Source organism: Macrobrachium nipponense, chromosome 1, assembly GCF_015104395.2.
Source record: "Macrobrachium nipponense isolate FS-2020 chromosome 1, ASM1510439v2, whole genome shotgun sequence".
NCBI classification, from domain to species: domain Eukaryota; kingdom Metazoa; phylum Arthropoda; class Malacostraca; order Decapoda; family Palaemonidae; genus Macrobrachium; species Macrobrachium nipponense.
Genome location: NC_087200.1, coordinates 118,443,982 through 118,462,373, shown reverse-complemented (window position 1 = coordinate 118,462,373; position 18,392 = coordinate 118,443,982). Strand labels below are relative to the sequence as shown.

General features: G+C 36.0%; 1 protein-coding gene across 1 annotated transcript in view; it reads right to left on the bottom strand.

Moving 5' to 3' along the window:
* Nucleotides 1–18,392, bottom strand: part of LOC135219580 (5'-3' exoribonuclease 2 homolog) — a gene marked incomplete in the record, with an annotated part of 341,454 nt that overhangs the window by 109,304 nt on the left and 213,758 nt on the right. The window contains 2 exon segments of the mRNA XM_064256465.1: nucleotides 1,110–1,364; nucleotides 5,725–5,801. Of these exon segments, the coding sequence (XP_064112535.1) occupies nucleotides 1,110–1,364; nucleotides 5,725–5,801 (332 nt within the window).

Sequence of the window (18,392 nt, the reverse complement as noted above, 5' to 3'; positions counted from 1 at the left end):
CATTACATGAGGTAGTTTTAGAACGTGAGATTTTGGGACTAGGCTGTGGATTTCCCAATGACAGTTGTCAAAAAAGTAGCATTTCCTTCCAAAGAGATTAAAGAATAGAAATGAATGGTTATTATACTGTATGATTATACTGTTCGCTAGTTACAGTGGTAGCTTGGCAAACTTTTGGTAAACAAAGAAGGACCGAAGGTTTTTTCCCTTTTGTTTATTATAGTTAATTTTAATTATTTGAAATTATCATATACAGATATTTTATACATTTTAAATGTATATTCTATGCTTTTTAGCAACTGCTAACATAGCCTATGCTACCATCATGTTTTGATTTTAAATATATAAAAACATAGCCTTGGCTTAGTGCTAGAATAAAAAGTCAAACATTACATGGTGTATATGCAGTAAAAAATAGGGTTGAACATTACATGTAGTCAAATATTACACAAGCATATACGCTAACTAGAGTCAGAGGGACATTACCAAGAAACGTTTACATTATCTAAGTGTGCCACATAAGACACCCATGCAGGGGGTACCATTTAGAGCATGCCTCAAGTGACACACATGAAAAGTTCTTTGCAATATCCTTTTGACCACAGTTGCTCTGCTTTCTGCCTCTCAGTTTTCAAGAATTTCCTCTGGTCTCGTACTGCTTAGCTATTCTACTTCAACTTTAACCTGTTCCAGTTCTAACTCCCATTCACGAACAAATTCTTTGGCAGTGAGTCTTGAGTCCCAAAATGTGACCGAGTGCCGACTCACTTAAATTAATTCATAACACTATTATACACCATGCAGGGCATACTATACTTTTTTTTCATAAATATGTGCAGATTTAAAACCAAAAGCATCAACTGTAGAATAAAATTATGTTTTTACACCATCCCACCTAATCTTTAATATGAATAATAAGGGCTTTACTAAACTGTGTAAAAAATAGAATTTTCTGACAAAATTCAAAAGAAATGACATCTAAAACAAAAAACCTTAGAATAAATAGAAGTTCCTGACTAATGTCATTAGAAATAATACCTATGCCAAAATACCTTTTAAGAAGTCTTTCGAATTACCTAATGAAAAGCTGAAAAATTTTCATGACTTACCCTAGAGCTCTATGACCAGCACCGCCAAGGGATGCTTGAGGCAAATTTCTGCTGAAGCCGATCTGTGGACGATAACTTCCAGGAGGACCTGAGCCTACATTATCTCCCTTCAGTACACGTGGTGGGGGCTCTGCATTTTCAAGCTTCCTTGCTGGGAAGACAAAGCCCTCAGGATACGATGGGTCTCGAAATCTGACAGTGACAACTTGGTTATCTCTGACAGGGGGTAAACCCTGGACTGGAGCTTGCAATACACTGAAAATAAATTCATACTTTGGTACAAAACATTTAGTAAATGTACATTACACAAAGTTCTTAAATACAGGAGTTAAGGCCTAAATCACCTGTTGCAAAATTCTGAATTCTAACAAGAACTCTAAACACAAAAACAACCAACCACCAAGTTGTATGCTACATTTTCATTTCTCACATTGACACTCCTTGCATTTTCTCAGCCGGTAATGACTTAACTGATGGAGTAATGCAAAACTTTGATTATTAGGAAAAATTCAATGCATAACATAATGCCACCAACAAACTAAAATGATGCCAAATGTAAGCAAACTATTCAAAAAAAAAAAAAAAAAAAAAAAAAAAAAAAAAAAAAAAAAAAAAAAAAGTCTCATCTAGGTTTATACTCTCCTCTTAGCCCTTAAACGCCAAGCCGCTATTTACAAAAGAGTCTCTCGTATGCTGGCGGCATTCCAGAGTTAGCGCTGAAGCGGGAAAAAAGTTTTTTAAAAAAATCAGAGGAGGCTTAGTTTTTAAGATTAAGAGTTCATTTTTGGCTCCTTTTTTTGTCATTGCCTGAAGTTTAGTATGCAACCATCAGAAATGAAAAAAAAATATAATTATCATATACAAATATTGGAATATATAACACCATGCAAAAAAATTTCATATATAATTGTATACTAATCATGCTGTGAGCAAAACGGTTAAAGCTACCGAGTTAATTTTTTTTTTTCGTTGTATTCTAAAGTTTTTTTTTCGTTGTAATGTATTCTAAATTGCTATGATTTTGGTATATAACAAATTGTAAAACGTTCAAAGTAACACAGAGAAAATATTATCACAAAATGATCCATGAATCCGTAACGCGCAGACGTAAATTTTTTTTTTTCAAAAATTCACCATAAATCGAAATATTGTGCTAGAGACTTCCCGTTTGTTGTAAAATGAAGGTAATTGATTGAATATTACTAGACTGTAAGTGTTTTAGCTTACAATTGCCGTTTTCAACCATTTCGGTCGAGTTAAAGTTTACTGAAGGTTGAAATTTTGGCACTTATCGTGATTTATATGAAAATATTTCAAAACTGATAAAAGCTACAACCATAGGTTGTTTTTTGTTGTATTTTACATTAAATTGCGTACATTTTCATATATAAAAGTTTATGTAACGCTAATATAAAACGGTGCAAACATTACGACAAACTGACGAAAGAATTTCCGAGATTTTCGGCAATAACCAAAAATTCACCATAAATCGAAATACTGTGCTAGAGACTTCCAATTTGTTGCAAAATGAAGGTAAATGATTGAATATTAATTAAATGTAAGAGTTTTAGCTTACAATTGCGTTTTTCGACCATTTCAGTCGAGTCAAAGTTGACCGAAGGCTGAAATTTTGGGACCTATAGTGATTTATATGAAAATATTTCAAAACTGATAAAAGCTACAACCATGAGTTATTTTTGTTGTATTTTACATGAAATTGCACACATTTTCATATATAAAACTTTATGTAATGGCTAATATAAAATGGTGCAAACATTAAGACAAACTGACGAAAGAATTTCTGAGATTTTCGGCCAAGTTACCGCGTGCGGACGAAGGGAAAAGTTTTCTTCTAAAGTTAACCATAAATCCAATTTCTTGCAAAATGAAGGTAAATGATTGAATATTAGTAGAATGTAAGAGTTTTAGCTTACAATTGCGTTTTTCGACCATTTCGGTCGAGTCAAAGTTGACCGAAGGTTGAAATTGTGGCACATTGTGATTTTTATGAAAATATTTCCAAAAAGCGTGGATAAAAAGCGTGACGGAAGAGGTTGAGTTATTTTTTGTTGTATTCTACAAGAAATTGCACAAATTTTCATATATAAAGCTTTATGTAACTGCTAATATAAAACTGTGCAAACATTAAGACACATTGAAGAAAGAAATTCTGAGATTTTTGGCAGTTACCGCGCGCAGACATAAGGAAAATGTGTTTTTCAAAAATTCACCATAAATCAAAATATTTTGATAGTTATCCAATTTGTTGCAAAATGAAGGTAAATGATTGAATGTTACTAGAATGTAAGAGTTGTTGCTTACAATTGCGTTTTTTGAACATTTCGGTTGAGTCAAAGTTGACCGAAGGTTGAAATTTTGGCACTTATCATTATTTATATGAAAATATTTCAAAACTGATAAAAGCTACAACCATGGGTTTTGTTGTTGTATTCTACATGAAATTGCACACATTTTCATATATAAAACTTTATGTAACGGCTAATATATAACGGTGCAAACATTATGACAAACTGACGAAAGAATTTCTGAGTTTTTCGGCAGTTACCGCGCTGACTTAACCCCTTCAGCACTGGGACGTACACATGTACATCTTTTAAGGTGCAGTAATAAAAGACCGCGACATACGCGAGTACGTCTTTCATCCTTCCTCGAAAAGCAAAGTGTTTTCTTCAGCTTGGATGGTTTCCAGACACAGTATTGTGTACGAGAGAGGTGTTGAAGCTTCACCCACAATTCATTCTAACCAATGAGCGTCCGATGGATTCGTGATGTCATTTTCATATGGGATATTAGGATGATCACGATTTTGTCCGTAAACCATGTAGATTTCAATTCTAAACCTTTTTCCCTTTTGATTGCAGTTATTTTATGTATTTTTTTCAGTATCATGTCAGATGATAGTGTTTCAGAGTCAGGGTCTGAGTACCTGCCAAATCTATCAGATGATGATTATAGTGATAATTTCTTAGAGGTTGACAGTGACAACGAGTGTTTGGAAGACATTGAACCTCTTGTCGATAAAGGTTGGTGGTTCATAACTGATCCATCTTGTGACTTCCGCCCAGACCCAGCCCCCCCCTGATTCACGGAGGGTGACAATGGGATTCCTGCTTACACACCAGATTTCACCTACTTACGTGATGCATTTTTTTCCCTTTTTTGTGGTGATGTAATTGACAAATTGTGTGAATGGATGAATGCTCGGGCAGAGTAGTACTTTCATTCAACAGGAAAGCGTAAGGTGAAAGGACTTCTATGGAGGCCTGTTACTCGTGGTGAAATGTATGTTTTTTATAGGTTGCTGATGATAATGGGGGTGAATAAACTGTCCCATATGTATATAGTACGTATTGGTCACAAGATGCTGTTGCTTTTATTATCATTACTATTATTACTGTTTTATTATTATTATTATTATTATTACCAGTGCCGTAAACATTCATTGATGTACACGCTGTTTCTGTATGAAACATAGGAATAACTATTTAGTAAGAAAACTAGTACTGCTATTACCACCACTACTATTTTACTAATACTTTACTACTTTTTCTGCTACTTTATTTCTACTACTTTACTACTATTTCTACTACTTTATAACAGTTTTACTTCTGCAATTACTTTTTCCACTAAATATTCCTATTTTATCCAATATTCTTACTATATTTTTGAATTTTTTTGAAAATGGGGAAAAAAATATTCATTGATATCCATATACACAATGTTTTCACAGAAGAATATAAAGGAAAAATATGAATAACATAAAATTTAGTGGGAGCAAGTAATGATTGATACTCGCAGTCGACAGGGGGTCTCATGCAGTATGGAAGCATTTGCAGCAATGCAGCAGGCCGGTGGCGAAGGGGTTAAGGAAAAGAAAAAGTTTGTTCAAAAATTCACCATAAATCGAAATATTGTGCTAGACTTCCAATTTGTTGCAAAATGAAGGTAAATGATTGAATATTGCTCGAATGTAAGAGTTTTAGCTTACAATTGTGTCTTTCAACCATTTCGGTCGAGTTAAAGTTGACTGAAGGCTGAAATTTTGGCACATCGTGATTTACATGAAAATATTTCAAAACTGATAAAAGTTACAACCATGGGTTGTTTATTGTTGTATTCTACATGAAATTGTGCACATTTTCATACATAAAACTCTATGTAACTGCTAAAATAAAATGGTGCAAACATTACGACAAACTGACAAAAGAATTTCCGAGATGTGTCACTGATGCTTTTTACTGTGAGAAGAAAGAAATTCGTGCATGCACGCCTGGGTAACGCTTGTAAACAAAATAACAGCTTGATCCATGAACTCCCCGCAAACTAGGCCTATAACTATTTTTCCGTGAATATTTAAACAAACATTTTGTAGTCAACGTATCGTACGTCAATTAAGCACCCGACAGACAATTTTAGTCGATGCATTGTATGCCCAATAGGCGTTTAAGGGTTAGTTAAAAGTCATCAAGGCCTTTATTTTTGCTGATAAACTATTTTCCATATATGAAAGCTATTTGAAAAATGGCCAAAGTAAGGATCCTCAACTTTTACAACATTCTAGCCATACAAGTCATAATGAAAAGAGGACACTTACCCATTTGGTTCAACAATATCACCAGCCAACAAAACTTTCCCTTGTACACCTTGATATTCATCACCACTGATAGGAACCTACAAATAAAAAGGATAAAAGTATGTATATCTATTAAGAATACATTCATAATGTATGTATTTTGCAGCACAGGCAAAATTACAATAAAAATGCTAAAAATTTTAATGTAAAGGACAGCGGGTTACTTGTGATTTCATTTTTCTATGTGAAAAAAAACTAACAATTCACTGTGAATTCAGGTTCCCACAAGACTACCAGAAAATAAAAATTCAAATTTCACTATCATTTTTTAAAATAAGATTTAATAACACAAAAACACGTTTTCCAATACAAATCCATCAATCATAAGACATCACTTCTGTTCAACTTTTCCAAATGTCATCAACACCATGTACCAAGAACAAAACAACAGTTTGTACACTTTATAATTAATGGGTCTGTATGAAGAGAATTTATGACTCAGATGCCTGAATCACAAAGTAGTTGGGGCAAAAACATATACTACAGTGGAGTTGAGGAAAGACAACATTAATGTTAAAAAGTCATCTTCAAGATGTATGAGGATCAGGTATAGACAAAGTTTGTTTATACAAGATTAGTCTGAATGGTATGACAATTCTAATAAACATTTTTACACAGCCAGTGCAAAAAAACTAATAAAGCCATATATGGCTTCAAAATTAAATTAAACCTCCAAGGACTTAAGTTAACATAAATTTCTAATAGAATTTATTACAAATATGGAAATTGTATGAGGAACTACAGAGGTGTCCCTCATTAGTAATCTAATACTGACTAGTTTCTAATAACAACTTGCTTTATGTCACTACAGGGCTGCCATTGTGCAGGACCCTCAGTTTAAGTGTTCCTTACCAAATTGCTCAGTTTACTTTTTGCCAGTGAGTAGGGGGCCATACCACCTTCTATGAGTATAGTCTTGTGGAGAGGAAAAAAAAAATTGCTTGGTTGGCAGATATGTAGATAACTTGTAGTACTACACTACTTGCACCAAGTTTTAAGGATGAAACTGCTAATTTTAAGCTGTCCTGGCAAGTCCTAGGATTCAATAGGGGTAAGGAAAGGGGAGATTATATCTTTCTGGCAAAACTCCGGCAGCAGAAATCTTAACACTTTTCTCAGAACAAGATTCATGTTTAGGGCAACACCCAGTAACATCAGTCCCCAGTAACCTACAGCTAATTTATGTTTCGGTTAAAACCCAGAAACATCAGTCCCAATTACCTCCCATGTTAACCCTGCGGGGGGAAGTCGAGGAATTTTTACATGGGGGAGACATTCTTACTTTGGAATATGAAGTGGGCATTGCCACTGAAATGACCCTGCTGAACCTATATGAATCATGGGCACAAATTTCAGCTAGGCATGGAAGAAACCTAGAAGGAATTCTATCCCCCTGTGTAGCAATGCTGAGGAGGATCTTTCCCCCCAAAAAGGGATACTAGAATCCACCTGACTCCAACTGAAATTACTATATTTTTTGGAGGGGTATTGTAAACTTACCCAGGACTTCTGTCCCATTGTTAACAGGCAGTTACAGTTAAGTTGTTGAAGCTCGGTCAAAATGTGCAAGTTTCCCCAAAAGGGATGCATATTTTGCAACATTTGATCAATCTGTAAGGAAGTTATGGATAACATCGAAAAATGTCCTTGCCAACAAATGGCACAGTATAAGGGAAGCAGTAATTAATTCCGAAAATGAATTGAAGTTAGTCAAGTACACTCCAGAGTGTAAAAGTACTGCATTCTGCAACCCAAAAGTGAGTGTGGATGCAAATGCTGCCCAAATAGTCTAGTGTTGGAATTCCAACTGGAAACCACTAAATGGTCAGTTCTGCATATAAAAGTTCAATCAAAACATGATAGGGGCTCCAATACTCATCACTGACTTTACTAATAATCCCTGTGTCTATAACATTAAAAGTGCTAGAAGACACCCTTTACCAAGACCCAAGTTGCTCAACAAGTAGTCCCAGCCTTCTGTCCCTTCATTTTCGAAATTATTAATCTTGTAAAGAAAGAATTTCAGAATTTTGTGGTGATTAAAAGACCTGAGACAATGGCAGAATTAAAACCATTTGCCACAATCATCCCACTTTTGAAAAACTCTACCAAGGAATGGTTAACGGTACAACTACACAGCAATTTAGGACCCCTATGAAAAGAACCTCAGAGAAGACAGCCTCAGCAGAATTTCATACTAGGATCTCCCACTTTAGTATTATAACCTCTACCACCTTGCTGGAAGTTCCTATCACAAGGCTTCCAAAATTTTCCAGAACTGTTGCTGTTGTGGCCAAAAGTCTTAAGAGAACCCTATTGCAAGCATTCTAGAATGGCATATAAAAGTGTGAATGGAAACATTAGAGGACTCCAACTCCGTCACTTCCCAATGTAACTTCATTATTGCATAATAACCCCTTCTGTAAGGACCTGTTTGAGGAGCCTGTTGCAGTTAAAAACTTGATGAGCAAGCCCACTAACAGAATTGTACAAAGTAATCTCTTTTAGAGAAAAGGGGAATTTAGGAAACAAAAACTCAAAATTTTCCCTTACCCAACTCAAAAGTCTCGTTTAAAAAGGTAAGACTTCAGTCAACCCAAAAGTTGTCCCTCAAACACAGGTAGGTGTTCAGAAGGGACAAGGCCTCACTAAAAGACAACAACAGCAAGAAAATCTTTTTCACACAGTCCAAAGACCCTCTTATAGGAAAAGGAAGGTTACATGCAAAGAGGCCCTGTTAATGGGAGCCATGGCGAACTATGAATTATTCGTCGCCAAGCACGTCTAAAGTGTCCCCCAAAAGTATTCCTCCCAACAATGAGTGATCACATACCTATCAACATTAAACAAGCACAATGTTTTCCAAACTTTCTGGACAACTACCATGGCATTAGTATGTTCAATTGTTCTAAATGGGACTTTGACAACTATAGATCTCAAAGATGCATATTGGCACGTCCCTGTCGCCGTTCCCTTCTGTCTCTTCCTAGAGCTCCAGACAGGGAAAGATATGTACAGGTTCAAAGTCAAGCCCTGTGGGCTAAACATTGCCCTAGGAAATTTGACAAAATTAATACGTAACAGTATTAATTGAGAAATCAGTAATACAACTAATACCCTAACTAGACAACTGGTCAATTTGGAGGCACACGAGAAAAGTGTGCTTGAAAAACCTAAGAGCAGTTGTCAATTTACTACAATCAAAATATTTTATGATAAATTGGCAATTTCAATAGCTGGGACTGTGTTGGGATACTTTTCACAGTTCGTTGTCTCTCTCCCATCATACTAAAATAGAACAAGGCAATTCTTCAAAAAGTGCCCTGCACAGCCCAAAGTTCCCAAAAGGCAATTATAGTCCAGGCCCTGGCAATTAAGCCCGTATACATTTCAATGTTGCCTAATTTCGACTTCAGATATTGAAAATATACTGGTTCAGGTTAAAGAAAATGACAGGTGCTTTTTGCAAAACTGGGGCAAATAGCCACTAGGGGTAATAATCTAAGATGGCTGCTGGAAATGGGATGTACTGAATACTAAATTTGATACCTACTAACGTTCACAGCAGAACACTGATATGCCTGTTTTTACTCATTTCTGCACAAGGAATAAATTTCTTAAGTAATTTTCTCAGTGGAAGTGACAGATATGTGAATATTTTGGCAACACTGGTCTCAAACACACTTCGGATATGAAATAGATATTTACGTGTTCAGAGGTCGGACTTATCAACTTTAATATTCAGTCTAGTAGTATGTGGATTTAATCATGCAACACATGTTTATCTGTGCTTTATGATATTGTGTTGATGCTTTATCCTGGGAAAACTGTACAGTAAGTTTCCAGTATATCTAACTTATCAACATCTTTAGAGGACTGCAATAGTGGGCAATTTTTGTGTTTTGCAGAAGTGTTTGGTAGTTGACATTGTCATCAACATCTTTATTGTTATCTGTTTCCAGATATACTGAGTAACAGAGTTAACAATGGATGAAAGTACAAGCCAGATGCCTTCTCAACAAGAACATCAACAAAGGATAATGTTGATGGAAAATACCTCAAATGAATCTGATGTCAGATGCATGACAAAAAGAAAAAATAAATAAAAAAAACACATCCATCTGAGGCTGGATATAGGAGCCATGAAGCATGCTGCAGATATAAGAAATGATAGCCTTATAAAACACTGAAAAGAGCAGAGGGGGGAACTATATTTTAAGTTTATCACAACAACAACAAGTCTTTCAAGTGGTACACACACAGTAAGAAACTTAAACAAATAGAAGATGGTGTTAATGAAAGTATTAATCAATCAAGTAATTTTGAGATATAAGAAAATGCTACCGAAACATTTTTTATTGCTACTAGACATTTCAAAGATGAAATGTGTTATAGGGTTGCTGAGTAAAATTGTATAAATGGCATTTTTGCTGCTGATATTTACTGCCACAAGGTCTGTCTTAGATGCTACTTTAGAGGATATGAACTAGAGACACAATGCAGTAGTTCTCTTGATGCAACTTTTAAAACTAGCACTTTAGTTAAACATTAGAAAACATCGACCCTCTCTTACAACATGAGTATGGCTTCACTGTTTCAGCCTTACAAATGAGTATGTGTGATGTAGATGACAAACTAGATTTTCAGATATATAACCAAGATTTAAAAAAAACTTCTTGTTGATCATTAGGGTGAGAAAATTCAATTTGCTCTTTATTATTGAAAAAATGAAGCCTAACTGTTTTTCTTCTCACACATTACTGCTGCAGATCTAGCTGCAAAGGTTAAGAATCTGGATGTGCTCAGACAAGTTGGGGAGTCCTCAAACATAAGTGCAAGGCAGGTTGATTATGTACTTGATGATAAGATTTTTAATTCAAATGAGCTTAAAAATACTTGGGAAAACACCCCAGTACCTGATGATTGGTTGACATTTTATTCAGCATTATACTATATACCCAAATCTTTCTTGGCATTCTTAGTGAGTTCAATGCAATTAACTACCTAAGGTATCTGGAGAGAATCATGTATTGGAAATCACACATCCCACATTGTACAACAAATTCTGCACGGGATTTTGGAGCGTTTCTCTGGTACGGTATTCAATACTAAACGGAATCCATTACCGGTAATGAAGGGAAAGCCACACCATATCCACCTTCTCCCTGATGCAGTCCCATACGCATGCCATATGCCAATTCCAATTCACAAACATTGGGAGCAAGAGGTAAAAAAACAGCTGGACGACAATGTAAAAATGGGAATAATCCGCCCCGTTCCTACAGGAACTGCAACCGATTGGTGTGCGCGAATGGTAGTAGTAGCTAAAAGGAATGGAAACCCAAGAACAGTGGATTACCAAAAACTAAACAAATATTGCAAAAGAGAAACTCATCACACTTTTGCCCCATTCGACATGGCATCCAGTGTACCTGTGCGTTCATACAAAACTGTAATAGATGCCTATTCTGGTTTCCATCAAGTGGAATTAGATGAGGAAAGTCGGCACCTGACTACCTCATATCCCCATGGGGTAGGTACCAGTATTGTAGGACCCCAATGGGACATGTCTCTGCCTCGGATGCATACCCAAAGCGCTTTGATGATGTAATAGCGGACATTCCGAGAAAATCTAAATGTGTCGATGATGTTCTCCTATATGATGATACTGTGGAAGGAGCGTTTTATGACACGATAAGTTTTTTACAAGTATGTGAAGAGAACGGAGTTACCCTCAATCCTGATAAATTTCAATTTTGCCAACGCGAGGTAGACTTTGTAGGCTATGAATTAGGTTGGGACAATTTCAAGCCAGGCGAGGAAAAGTTGTCTGCAATCAAGAGCTTCCCAATGCCAAATCAACCAACCATCACTGACATAAGGTCTTGGTTTGGCCTCGTAAACCAATTGGCACCATTTGTTGCTACCTCTCAACTAATGGAACCCTTTCGAGACCTCCTAAAAAAGTCTACCAGTCGAAAGGTATATTGGGATGAAACGTTACAGAATGCATTCGAAAAGACTAAAGAAATTTTATGCAATTTGATTGGGGATGGATTGGCCTATTACGATAAATCTAGGCGAACTGCAGTAATCACTGACTGGTCGCGTGATGGGATGGGATTTCTGGTGTTACAACAACATTGCAGTTGCGAAGATGATAAAGTTCCATTTTGTTGCAAAGGGGGATGGAAGCTTGCCCCTGTGGAAGTAGACATTTAACCTCGGCAGAAGTCAATTATGGTGCTTTCAGAAAGCTAGATTATTCCTACTGGGATGTCCCAATATTATCCTTGTTACTGACCAACGTCCGCTGGTCAAAGTGTTTGGTGATAGAGAATTGAAAGACATTGCAAATCCTCGTATGCTTCGATTAAAGGAAAAAATATTACAATACAGTTTCACAGTGAAATACATTCCTGGGAAGAAAAACTCAGCAGCCGATACTCTTTCAAGATACCCAGTAATCAGAAGCCCAATAAATGCGAGTGACAGTGAGATGGGGGAGGAGGTTGAGAGTTCGTGCGTTGCAGCATTGATCACGTCGCTGAGTGATGACGTCATAACCCTCAACTGGAATTCTGTTAAAAAAGCTGCTGAAAGCGACGTGGAATATCAGCTGCTAAAGAGTATGGTAGCCGCAGGTTCTTGGCCGGTATCAAGAAATCTAGTCGACTCCAGCATAAAGCCGTATTTTAATGTACGGGACCGACTTGGGATCGTGGACGAACTGGTGGTGTATTCATATGACGAAGGGCACATACATCTAGTAATACCTGTGTCACTACGAGACCGAGTTATCTCTAACCTACACTCAGGACACCAAAGTTCTGATTCAATGATTCGTAGGGCACGACAGGCTGTGTATTGGCCTGGGAAGGAGGGTCAACTGAAACTCAAGAGGATGCAGTGCAGAACATGTGACGTCATCGCTCCATCCCAACAAAAGGAACTGCTATTGCCCACCCCACCCCCTGAATATCCTTTTCAACAGACAGTTACGGATATGTTTCAAATATGTGGGAAACAATATCTGGCATATGCAGATAGGCTTACTGGTTGGCTGGAAATTGCCTGCTTTCCAAGTGGTGCTACTTCTGCTAAGTTGATCCCACTCTTCCGACGATACTTCATGCAGTGGGGTGCCCCGGAAGAAATCTCCCTCGATGGTGGCACCAATTTGGTAAGCACTGAAATGGCTAGCTTCCTACAGAAATGGGGGGTTAGGATGAGAATATCCTCAGCCCATTACCCCCAATCCAACGGGAGGGCAGAGGCAGCAGTACGTACAGCAAAAAGAACCATTCAAGATAACACAAGAAGCGACGGAAGCCTCGACACAGATAGTTTTACAAGAGCCATTTTGCAATATAGAAATACGCCTTTAACCCTTCAACGCCGACTGGACGTATTTTACGTCGACATTTTTTCTCTCTCGGGTGCCGACTGGACGTATTTTACGTCAACATACAAAAGTATTTTTAAAAATTTGCGGAAAAATACTTATAGGCCTACCAGCTGAAAACTCTTGAATCACGCGCCTTGGAGGATGCTGGGAGTTCACAGATCAAGGTGTTGTTTTGTTTACAATCGTTACGCAGGCGCGCAAGCGCGAATTTCTTTCTTGCTGCACTAAAAAGTATCTGTGACACATCTCGGAAATTATTTCGTCACTTTGACATAATTTTTGTACCATTTTAAATTAGCCGTTACATGGAGTATTATATATGAAAATGTGCGCATTTTTATGTAAAATACAACAAAAAATACTCATGATTGTAGCTTTTATCAGTTTTGAGATATTTTCATATAAACCATAATTGCCAAAATTTCAACCTTCGGTCAACTTTGACTCTACCGAAATGGTCGAAAAGCGCAATTGTAAGCTAAAACTCTTATATTTTAGTAATATTCAATCATTTACCTTAATTTTGCAACTAATTGGAAATCTCTAGCACAATATTTCGATTTATGGTGAATTTATGAAAAAACTTTTTCCTTACGTCCGCGCTGTAACTCTTCCGAAAAAAATCATACATGCGATTGTGGTAATGTTTGCACCATTTTAAATTAGCTGTTACATAAAGTTTTATATATGAAAATGTGCGCAATTTCATGCACAATACAACTAAAAACAACCCATGGTTGTAGCTTTGATCAATTTTGAAATATTTTCATATAAAAAATGATGTGACAAATTTTCAACCTTCGGTCAACTTTGACTCTACCGAAATGGTCGAAAAACGCAATTGTAAGCTAAAACGCTTATATTCTAGTAATATTCAAGCATTTACCTTCATTTTGCAACAAATTGGAAGTCTCTAGCACAATATTTCGATTTATGGTGAATTTATGAAAAAAATAACATTTTCTTTACGTTTGCGCGGTAACTCTTCCGAAAAAATCATACGTGCGATTGTGGTAATGTTTGCACCATTTTAAATTAGCCATTACATAAAGTTTTATTTATGAAAATGTGCACAATTTTATGTAGAATACAACAAAAAATAATTTAAGGTTGTAGCTTTTCTCATTTTTGAAATATTTGCATATAAATCACGATAAATAGATAAAAAACCACGTTCGGTCAACTTTGACTCTACCGAAATGGTCAAAAAACGCAATTGTAAGCTAAAATTCTTACAGTCTAGTAATATTCAGTCATTTATCTTCATCTTGAAACAAATTTGAAGTCTCTAGCAAAATATTTAGATTTATGGTGAATTTAAAAAAAAAAACTTTCCTTCCCTCCATGCGCGGATTCTCCGCCACAAATCTCCGAAATGCGTACGTTCCATTCTCGGAATATTTGCTCAGTTTCATATTAGGCATTTCATAGAGTTTTATATATGAAAATGTGCGCAATTTCATGTAGAATAAAACGAAAAATATTTGAAGGTTGTAGCTTTTCTTATTTCCGAAATAATTGCATATAAGGAATATATATATATAAAAACATTCGACATTCGGTCAACTTTAACTCGTCAGATATGGTTGAAAACTGCATTTTTAAGCTAATATTCTTACAGTATAGTAATATTCAATCATTTGTCTTCATTTTGAAAGAAATTGGAAGTCTCTAGGACAATATTTAGATTTATGGCGAATTTTTGAAAAAAATATTTGTTTACGTCCGCGCTTTAGGAATTCATGCATTATTTTGTGACAATAAATTTTCTCGTGTTGCTTTTATTGTTTTACAATGGGTTATTATTACCAAAATGATTGCAATTTAGTGTGCATTACAACGAAAAAAAAAGTAACTTGTTACCTTTAACCGTTTCGCGCACAGGGCGATTTGAATACAATTATATATGAAATTTCGTTTTTGCGCTATCACATATCGCATTATTTATATATGATAATGATAATTTTTTTCATTTCTGATGGTTGCATACTAAACTTCAGCCAATGACAAAAAAAGGAGCCAAAATGAACTCTTAATCTTTGAAAACAAGCGCGCTGGGGATTTTTTGAAAAAAATATTTTTTCCGCTTCCGCGCTCACTCTGAAACACCTCCGGCACACGGGAAACATTTTTTTTTTTTACCGCTTCGGCGTTTAAGGGTTAAGAGACATTGATAAATCGCTGGCACAATTAGCCATGGGACGACAACTCAGAGACTCAGTCCCCATGATTAAAAGCTATCATAAGATAACAGCAGTGGGCAGACATTATGATAGACAGAGAGGAGAAGATGGGTAGACACTTGAGATATGTCAAGCTCCGTCATGATTCTAGTGCAAAGAGACTCCGCCCCTTGCAAATCGGGTACCACAGTAGGAGTGCAAAATGTTGTCTCTAAGGCCTGGGATCGTATTGCAAAAGTCATTGAAATGAAAGGAGACCGCCAATATGTCATAAAATTAGATGGTAGTGGAAGAATATCAACGAGAAACAGAAACATCTTCGGGAAATAAGAGTGCAGGATTCCCCACCTACTCGTTCACTTTCCCCCGCTGACTTGTGTGCTGACCGCCAACCCAGAAGAGGGACGAGGAAAATAAATCCTCCGAGTTGGCATAAAAACTACATTTTGTGATTTTTCAATTATGTACAATTTGATTTCTCTTTAGTTATGCACAATTGTTTTTTTTTTTTTTTTTTTTTGCACTGAATATGTGACCATTTTGTAATAACTTGTCAACTTCATGCAACTAAATGTCGTCCTACTTTGCAATGAGCACGTAATCACGTTCCACTTATATGATTTGTTTTCTCTTTCATGTAACACCATTTTGTCGTCAGTATGCCTTACACTTCTCTTCTGTATAATTACTTGATAAACCTTCAATTTCATGAAAAGTGTAATACATTTATTTTAGAGAAGGGATGTAGGATGTTTCCATATAATGCATATGAAAGTTACTTGTATTCCCGCCAAAATGTGTTTAAGGCGGGAGACATTGAGTCTGGGGCATTTTCGCTGGAGTAAGCGTAGCCTCAACACTGTCACGTGCACTGCTGCTCATCATGTATTGAACTGTGTGAAAATACAGCTATTGCATATTGCTCGTGTTTGAGTATACCAAACCTGCTTACAAATGGCTAATATAAAATGGTGCAAACATTACGACAACCTGACGAACAAATTTCTGATTTTTTCGGCAGTTACCTCGCGGACGTAAGGAAAAAGTTTTTAAATAATTCACCATAAATCGAAATATTGTGCTAGAGACTTCCAATTTGTTACAAAATGAAGGTAAATTATTGAATATTACTAAAATGTAAGAGTTTTATCTTACAATTGCATTTTCAACCATTTCGGTTGAGTCAAAGTTGACCGAAGGTTGAAATTTTGGCACTTATGATTTATAAGAAAATATTTCAAAACTGATAAAAGCTACAACCATGGGTTGTTTTTCTTGTATTCTACATGAAATTGTGCACATTTTCATATATAAAACTTTATATAACGGCAAATATAAAACGGTGCAAGGATTACGACAAACTGACGAAAGAATTAATTATTTTTTCGGCAGTTACCACGCGGACGTAAGGAAAAACGTTTTTTTCAAAAATTCACCATAAATCGAATTATATTGCTAGAGACTTCCAATTTCTTGCAAAATAAAGGTAAATAATTGAATAATAATAAAATGTAAGAGTTTTAGCTTATGCAGTGGTACCTCGAGATACGAAATTAATCTGTTCCGAGACGGCCTTCGTATCAAGTGTTTTTCGTATCTTGGAACACATTTTACATGTAAAATGGCTAATCTGTTCCAAGCCCTCCAAAAACACCCCAGTAAATTATATTTCCAGGCCTAAAACACATGTTCCAGGGTTACGACGGAAGAAATATGACTCCAAAAAGGCAAAATACTGTACATACTTGAGTAATATTCAACTGCATATAATGTTCAACCCCATTTTTACTGCATAAATTAGGACTTTAGCATATGTCCCTTAGCAATGAGCCTAGCCTATGTTAGCGGTTGCTACTGTAGCCTAGTCTATGATTCTGACATCTAAACCTAAGAGCTAAAAGCTTAGAATATGCCAATAAAATATATAAATAATCAGTATGTACTCATTTCAAATAATTGTTAATTAATCATTAACTATAATACACAAACAAACCTTCCAATCGATTGTTTACATTCAGCTCTTACCCGTCTTACGAGTATGGAACGAGCGCCAAGCAATCATTTTTCCTAGCACACAGTAAGCCATAAATTGTCATTAGTATCTCTCTTCAACTAATGAAACCACCAAACAGTATAATAACCATTCATTTCTATTTTTTATTCTATCTTTACCTAACGGAGATACCGAGTTACTGACAGCTATAATGAAACATACGTATATACGTAACGTAATAATAAAACAGAAGAAGAATTCTAAAAAATGCGTATTAGTTGGCAGTCTGATTTATTTTATATTTTACGATATCTAATTCACAATTTTTTTATTAAATGTATTGCATGTACTCATTTCAAATAATGTAACCATTAACTATAATAAACAAACAAAAAAAAGCTTCCAAATGTCTGTTTACATCCAGCACTTATGAGTATCGAACGATCGCCAAGCAATCACTTTTACACAGTAAGCCATAAATTTTCATTATCTCTCTTCAACTACTGAAACTACCAAACAGTATAATAACCATTCATTTCTATTCTTTATTCTATCTTTACCTAATGTTTTTTTTTATTAAATGTATTGCAAGAATACTAAGTTTTTCAATTTACAGCAACCTTTTACCAATAGAATACTTAAAGCACAAGGGGTAGATGCTGACCAATAGGAGAGCAGGACCTTATGGGGTGACTAGCATCACGAACCAATGGGAGAGCAGGAGGATGGTGGCGAGTTTACTCAGTTGGCGGCGCGGGAGTTTTAAAATTGTTCTCGGTGGTCTGGGCGAATCTCGGGACTTTATAGCAACAACCTTTCGTATCTTGAAAACTTTTCGTATGTAGAGCAGTAAAATTTTTCGTATTGGCTTTTGCAACTTGGATTTTTCGTAAGTTGAGCCTTTCGTATCTCGAGGTACTACTGTAATTGCGTTTTTCGACCATTTTGATTGAGTTAAGGGGGCCGGCCGGCTAATGCCATTTTTTAAGGACAGGACTTTGATATTCATACCACTTAATAAGGTGACTTGGGACATCTCCAAACC